The sequence below is a fragment of the Morone saxatilis genome, unplaced genomic scaffold (genome assembly GCF_004916995.1).
Source record: "Morone saxatilis isolate NCDOM2014 unplaced genomic scaffold, NCSU_SB_2.0 Contig19, whole genome shotgun sequence".
Taxonomy (NCBI): Eukaryota; Metazoa; Chordata; class Actinopteri; family Moronidae; genus Morone; species Morone saxatilis.
The window spans coordinates 18,707,174-18,715,093 of NW_023339751.1; the positions used below are offsets into that span (position 1 = coordinate 18,707,174).

At 37.5% G+C, this 7,920-nt stretch overlaps 1 protein-coding gene across 1 annotated transcript in view; it reads left to right on the forward strand.

Annotated features, from left to right (window-relative positions):
- Nucleotides 1-5,833, forward strand: part of wdpcp (WD repeat containing planar cell polarity effector) — a 76,996-nt gene extending 71,163 nt beyond the window's left edge. The window contains exons 18-20 of the mRNA XM_035663187.1: nucleotides 1,459-1,550; nucleotides 3,189-3,220; nucleotides 3,573-5,833. Coding sequence (XP_035519080.1) covers nucleotides 1,459-1,550; nucleotides 3,189-3,220; nucleotides 3,573-3,623 — 175 coding nt within the window. The 3' untranslated portion in view covers nucleotides 3,624-5,833. The remainder of the gene's footprint in view (nucleotides 1-1,458; nucleotides 1,551-3,188; nucleotides 3,221-3,572) is intronic.
- Nucleotides 5,834-7,920: the final 2,087 nt, after the last annotated feature.

Genomic DNA, 7,920 nt, shown 5'->3' on the forward strand with positions numbered 1-7,920 from the left:
ACTTTTTTCTTCTACTGCACTACATCTCAGAGGAAAATATCAGATTTAGATTAATTTATTGTCTATTACATTTACACAAAATGGAAATTCATCTTTGGCACTTGCATACACACACTTTACACAACGATTCATACAACAATACATAAATATTGTACTTCTTACCCCACTACATTTGTTTGACAGCTTTAGTAACTAGTTTCAGATTACAATTTTTGATGCCCTTCCTGTTCAGTGAAAACCATGTATCTCCAAAAATGCATTGTCACTGTTGACTTTACTCGTATGTGAAAACTTACTTGGCAATAAACCTGATTCTGATTCTGCTTTTAGAGATACGTGGTTCTTCCAGGACAGCCACACTACAAACATATGATGATTATAGAATATGATGCATTGCCATAGATTAAACTACCCAACAGTATTTAAAGTAGTTAAAACTAGATCAACCTTAAAAATATTAATATATATAAACATCTTCATTAGTAATATTAATCCAAAAACATCAAATATAATAGTAAAACACTGACAGGGACCATTTTACTGCATAATGAGTACTTTTCTTTTAACAATACTTACAATACTGAATGCAGGACTTGTACTTGTGGAGTATTTTCACAGTGTGGTATTGCTACTGCTCTGAATACTTCTTTCACCACTTGATATATTATTAATGAGAAGGATGATACGTACGTCAAGACTGCCATTGATAAAATAAAGATCACACTGATAGTGATCTTTGGCTTTCAGCAACTTGTGTTTCACCTGATACACGCTCATGTGGCTCAGCTATTGACCTGGGAAATTAGTGCCTTGTTGAACAAAGTTGATGGTGTCTCAAAGAAGGTCTGAATGGTTTCTCTAAAGTTTTTAGATTCTGCTACTTTTTGCATCCTGTGCAAAACAAAATTGTAATGCAAGCAGTTTTATGTTTTTGGGAGGAGGTGAACAGAGAACAATTACATTTTCATCAGAGGAGAAATCTGGTGGACCAGAAACATTGTAAAACAAACATCCACAATGCAAAAAAGACAATGCACTCTACATATATACATTGTATGCATCTAAATCAGTGAAAGAAGAGGAGCTGGATGTGCCAAATTCTCCCCTCACAGCAGCTCCAGTAAACTAGAAAGTGCTGCATTTTGAGGTTTGACTGACGGACTCACCTTTCACTTTTACTTGAATGAAAAGTCATATTTGTTATTCCCATTTCTCTTTACCAGAACATCCAGTATATAATAACTATTATATAAATGATATAACTAATTCAGACCCAGGTTGTCTGTATTCAAGAAATCTAGATAGATAGATAGATAGATAGATAGATTGTGAAAAAGGAGCTGGTTATTGTGCAGTTGTCCCTCTGCATTGTATTCTGTGCTGTGTGTCATTAATGTAATTAACCATTATTTTTTAAATAAAAAGCATCAGATCTAACTTTTGCTTTTGGTTCCTTAGTGCTGATGGGAGAGCCAATCAGAGGAGACCACAGGCAGAGAGCATATGTGTGACCGTGAGCCCCGATGTGTTCAGGACACTGAGACAAACAGGTCTGTCTGTCTTTCTGTCTGTCTTTCTGTCATACTTCAAGCACCTGTATCTCTGTTTTGTCTGTGAAAAGTTATCTAATGCTGGAGCTTAACCTTTCTAGGTGAAAGAATCACAGGAATATAGATAAGCAGCATTTAACCTGAAGATTAATGGCCGCTACTTCAGACTGATCTTTGGAGCAACCTGATAAATGAGAAATGTTAGAGGTTTTTTCATGAAGCTTCATGTATCCTTGAAGGAAACCACAAGCCCGAAACATCAGGTCTTTCTTCAGCTGTGTCTCGATTTTTGAGTTGCAGATGAATGAAGGGGAACTGCGCCTTAAACTGCGCCGTCTGTTTACAGGTTTTAAATACTCAATGTCAATATGGGAGGGTGGAGTTAGAAAGAAGTGAGTTTATTAGACCTCGGTGGCCTCCTCCTCATCTCTTCTTAAGGCTCCATTAGCTGCTACTAGCATAACATACCTGAATGTGCAGTAGAACTGTCGTCAATGGATTTTTATTATGGGCATCAGGATTTGGGCAAAAAAAGATGATATATCTGGTTCTGTTAGATCGATTTTAAGCCTTTATTTAAAAACCAACAATGTTATAGAAGTTTGTTGCTAAAATGGAGGTCTCTTTTAAAAAAGTTTGTGTAAAGTAAAATGTCTTGTCTTTGTCATTGCATATTCAAAGGTTACCTTGCACCTTTGAAAACCCTAAAAACTTCTGACCAATCACAGATTTGATCAACCATCATAATGAACCAGGAGTCACCCTTACCTGTAAAAAAAAAAAAAAAAAAAGCCACACCCAAATGGAAATAGTTTTAATTATTGTAAAATCTATCTTTTTCTTTTTCGACCTTTAAACAAAACCACCCTCAATGTTGCTCTAAATTCTCCCCAAACCACCTACAACAAACCTGTTCACCCTGTATGCAGCAGCAGCTAAGAGAGAGCGAGAGAGTCAGCCCATTATATTAAATCTAATCATATTCAACATGTCGGTTTCAGGTCACGTTTTAAGCCCTGCAACAATTCTCCGGCGACATTCAGCCTGTTTTATTCTCTAAACGTAGCCTGAGTGCTCTCCTCTGCCGGTCTCAGATGTCTGAGATGACTAACTGGTCATTTAGGAAAAACACCCATTAAGAAAACATCACTGCTTCTTCCTCACTTCCTCCTCTCCTCCATCCTGCTCTCTCCATTTTAATAATTCCATTTTTCGGGTGATTAGCAATTGTCTCGCTATCAAATCACTCTGTCGTTTGATAATCCGGACTGTAGGCTATTGGGGGGAATTTGCATCAGCTTTTTAAATATCTGTATAAGGCACGCTGGGGTTTTAATGTCAATCATAACCTTATTAACACAGAGCTCAGAGCAAGAGAGATCGCCATGAGTGACAACAGTTTACATTCGTTAAAACCCAGAAAAGGCGACATGTCCGACCCAATGAGTGAGCATGTAACCTGTTCAGGCATTCAGCCGAGTGTGTGTGTGTGTGTGTGTGTTTATGTGCTGTAGGGCTGCCATGTGTGATTGTGCATGTCTAATGTTTGGTTGTTGTACTTGTTTAAAGTGTCACGGCTGGTTTACAGGAACGTCAAACATCCTCCAACATCTTCTGTCATTTGATTTTGTTCTGCAGGAAGCAGTGAAGGTGACAGAGACAACAAGAATGTAAGTTGATTGACCCAATATTGACTTTTATTTTGATTTCTGCCGACAGAATTCACAAGGCTGTACCATGTCTGTTTGTCAGAAAAGTTATCTAGAATCATATCCCATCCTAGCTCATAGTGTGTGTGTGTGTGTGTGTGTGTGTGCAGTTACTGTCCTCAAGCTCATATTACCTTAAAAATTCATGATGCTGAAGGCTTCAAGACTTGAGCTTTCAGGTGTGAATGCAGGATAAAGAGGACGTGGTGCAGTGTAGCACAGTACAGATCCTCTAAAAGCTCCATGTGCTGTATTTACATTCACACACTGCTCAGGTTTATAAATCGTAAAATTTGTCTTTGTTCTCTCTCAGGAAGATGAAGACCCCGGGATGCTTCACATGGTCCATTTGGGAATGGTTTAAAAAAAAAAACTAGTAACAAGTAAGATACGATAAGAACACTTTATTAATCCCAGTGGGACACTGGAGAGACACAACAACATCTCACAAATAACAGGCTCTCTTTGTCTGTACTTCTATATACCAAGAAGTTACCTACCTATATTACCTGGATTGAAACTCAAATGCTTATCATTGTACAGTAGATTAATATTTATGATAAAAGTGAATTACTACATGAGTATTAAATGTAAATACATTAGTTCTGTATTACCAATTTTATCTGTAATTTGTACATTTTAGACCTGTTTTAGTATATCTGTGAAATTTCAGTCAAGTTAAAAACACAGAGCAGCTCCACAGAGGTTATTTTCTCTCTTATTGAAGTCTAAACTAAATGAACCTTAAAAGAAAACAGTTACACCAGGTTGCCTTTAAAAACATGACAGAAAGTGTTTTAAACCTTGCCATTAATCAGCCTGAAAAAATAAAGACTTCCATTATATTTCCATCACCACTGATATTGAATGTTCCAGGCTTCCTCTGTGTGAGTGTGTGTATGTGTGTGTGTGTGTGTGTGTGTGTGTGTATATATGTGTGTGTCGGCCAAGATTACGGGCCACAGTTTTATTCATGAATAGGAGCCAACCAGCGTCTTTAAAGCATCGCGCGGAGCCCCTTTCCTGAACAGCAGCCATAGCCGTGTCAGAGCTGTCGACGCGCTGCGCTCACCGACTAATCTGACAGCGCCGCGCGAGCCCTAATCCCTCACTGTATCGTAATCTATTTACTTTGCATTCTAAGAGGATTTCCACCAAAAAATATACAAGAAGCGATGTTGGAAATGGACAGAAGATCAGTGAGGATGCTTTTCTGCTCCTTTTTTTGTTTTGTTAGCTTTAAAAAAAATCATTGTATGTTTTTTGGGGAGTCAATCCCCTGCGAGAGGGATGGGTGAAAGGAATTACATTTCTGACTGATACTAATACTTCTCTTATGTAAACATCAAAATGTTATATTTTCCTTCTGATGATACAGTCACACTGCAGAGCCTGCTGGAGATAAGTGGCATCTGTCGATGCCTTTAGTGCATCTCTTGACACGTTTATAATTTACAAACCAAGGCTGCATTATCTCCTGATTGTTTGACTTGACAGCTTGAATAAAAGCTGCAAAATTGCTTAACAGGCGAGCACGAGTTCCTCCCATCTCTCTGATGGCCTACACAGTAGCCTTTTTGACATGCAAACAGTGAAATCTCCTCTTTCATAATACAGAAAACAAAGTACGAGACCGAATGCTCTCCTCAGTTACCCTTTAAGCAATTATGTCAGCTTTGTAAAATCATAAATAGTTATGCTTCATTTAAAATGTGGCCAGCAGCTTTATTGTAAAACACCGCCTCACGCTCAAATCTTTGCCATCCGAGATGACTCGCAGAGATAGGCTTATTAGTGGTATTAACATACTGCGCGGCATGCTGGAGCTGTGAAACGGCCTTGTTAACATTTGGAAATGAATCAAGCCTCCAGCACTTGCTATTATCCAGGTTATCTGTTTTTTTCTCTCCTCTGTGCAACAGCTGTGCTGTGTTTTTGTGGAAGCTTTATCACATCTAATGATGGCTCTGATTGGACTGATACTGTTTCCCCTCAGGGGGAGGTTGTATGTTTTATAGGTTTGTTTCACTGATCTTCACAAGCCAGATCCCCAAAATATTATAGACAAATATGTCCGGACCATTAAAGACATCAAAGAGACATAATTACTTACAAATAATAGTAATTGGAATTATCTTGTTCCCAGGAAAACTGAATAGTGTTAAGTTATCAGTCATCATTCCAGTCAGTGAATGAGATGTACTTTGCATAAATATCATGCTACAGTTTTTTCATTAAGAAAAGTACTTAATTACGGTGCAACGTATGCTTCCTGAAAAAGCCTCTTTAGACAAAAACATTATAATTTGATACTCTAAAACAACTGCAGATTGAGATCTGAGACAAACATCAGCACTCTGCTGAGACTGAAGTTAGGATAAATGTTATATTCATGGTTAACCTTTGGTCAAATATCCTCAACATGAATGTTCTGATGTGTGTCCAGAGATACCAGACCAGAAACTAACACTGTTTTATCACTGATACTTCCTGACTTTGACTTATTTTATGAGAATTTCTTATGAACATAATTTGATGACGTTTCTGAAGTCTACTACCAAACATTTGCGTTACTTCTGTCAGCTGTAAAACATAATTAAATACAATGGATTTACATCTGCTCCATGTCTGTGATTGATCTTGACTCTATGAGGATTTCTGTTATTGGATTTTTATAAAGGTTTGTTGTAACACAGAGTTAGACCCAACTGGACACAAAAATAACATCACTATGAAGGATAACTCATTGTTCATTTCTTTGTCTTTAAATGACTTTTTGGCAAACAAAAGAAATATATATAATTTCTCATGCATACCCCATAAAGCCTAAAAAACATTACATATTTCCTCATTCGGAGACACAACAATGATTTACGGTCATATCTGTGTTTTATTACCTTCATTAAATATGAAAGCCCGGTTAAGTTAAGGATCACCACCTTAATACTGTGTATTAATATATAGCAACCATACTACCTACAGATATATCTTCTGTATAGCTGATTTACTGAAGTAGAAAATATTTGCAAATAAATTACCTCACAGTCAGAGAGAGCATTATTTCTTACATCTTCATCTGTGATTCCTGTTTGAAAGGTCAAAGGTCATGAGTAAGGTTTAGATTTTTTTCTATCAATAACCACACTATGTATTTTCTTAGCATGTTACACATCAGCCAACTTTTCATAAGACAGATTCAGACGTAGTTTTTCTCTCTAGTTGCTGCCCTTTGGCTCCGTATGTTGAGAGAAATTTGTCAATGAAGAACAAACTAAATGAACAAGGAAATGTGGCCAACACGTCTGACAGCAATCTGTTGACACACAGAGACAACGTCCTCGGTGGGAAACACTAAAGCCTGCAGGCCAACAAGCCTCCGTTAAGCTTTCCCATGTCTGCAGGGCTTAAGGGAAAAGACAAGTTGGGACTTGGGACGAGGGTCTGCTGCATCCTTTCCAGATGAGATAATACAAGACCTCTTCAGATACCTTTCTACTCCATCCCTTCTTACCCTGACGTTGCTGATTTAAAAGAGAGAATGCCATCAGGAGGGAAAAAAGCATCTAAAGTCGTTCGTCAGGAGTTATTCCGTCCAGAAAAAACTCTGAGCTACTTTCACCAGTCCAGTCTTGTCTGATTTCCTATCAGCTACTTCAAAGAAGGAAAGAAAGACGGAAGGAAGCGTTTGGCTGCTCCACTGACTTCAGAACAGCTGCTGGACAAATCTTTCTTTTAAACTGATTTACTGTTCAGTAACTTGGATTGTGCCAAAATCTCCGGTATGTCTCAGGTAGATGGTTCAGTTTAGTATAACCCAGAATATGGAGATAAACCTTTTAGTGTTCTACAGTTTGCATTATTTTTAGCCATGCTTGTCTCTTGTCTGTAGGGATGTTGATCTGTCAGTCCAATACTTTAGTCCAGTCTGAAATATCACAACAACTATTACATTGTCATGAAATTGTATACAGACATTCAGGATCCCCAGAGGATGAATCCTAATGATTTTGATGATCGCCTGACTTTTTTCCTCTAGCGCCACCATGAGCTTCACATTTTTGGTTTTGAATGAAATGTCAACAACTATAGGATGGATCAACATCCATGTCCCCCCATTATAAATTGTAATAGCTTTATCCAGCACCGTCGTCAGTTCAAAAAGTTCATTTGTCCAATACTTTGGTTCATAACCAAAGAGCTGCAAAACTAATCAGCCTCAGTTGTATTTTGTGTTTAGTGCTAATTAGCAAATGTTAGCATGCTAACATGCTAAATTAAGATGTTGGAAGACAGCAAACGATGTACCAGCTGAACTTTAACATTTAACACTGCCATTCTGGCTGCAAATAACGATTATTTTCATAATCAATAAATCATTTCGCCTACAGTTTTAAATGTCCATCACAAAAACAAAACAAAACCCCCAAAATATTCAGTTTACTATAATGTTATGCTAAAATGGAGCAATTGTTCACATTTGAGAAGCCTTTAGAAAATGTACTTTTTTTTTGTTTTTACTTTAAAATAACTCAGATCAAAACAATTGATTATCATCAATTATTGTCATTGTGAACATGTTAAGCTGCTAATATTAGCATTTATTTTTGCATTTACCTGCCCCACAGAGTGGTAAGCACGGCTTTAAACACTTCCAATAACCT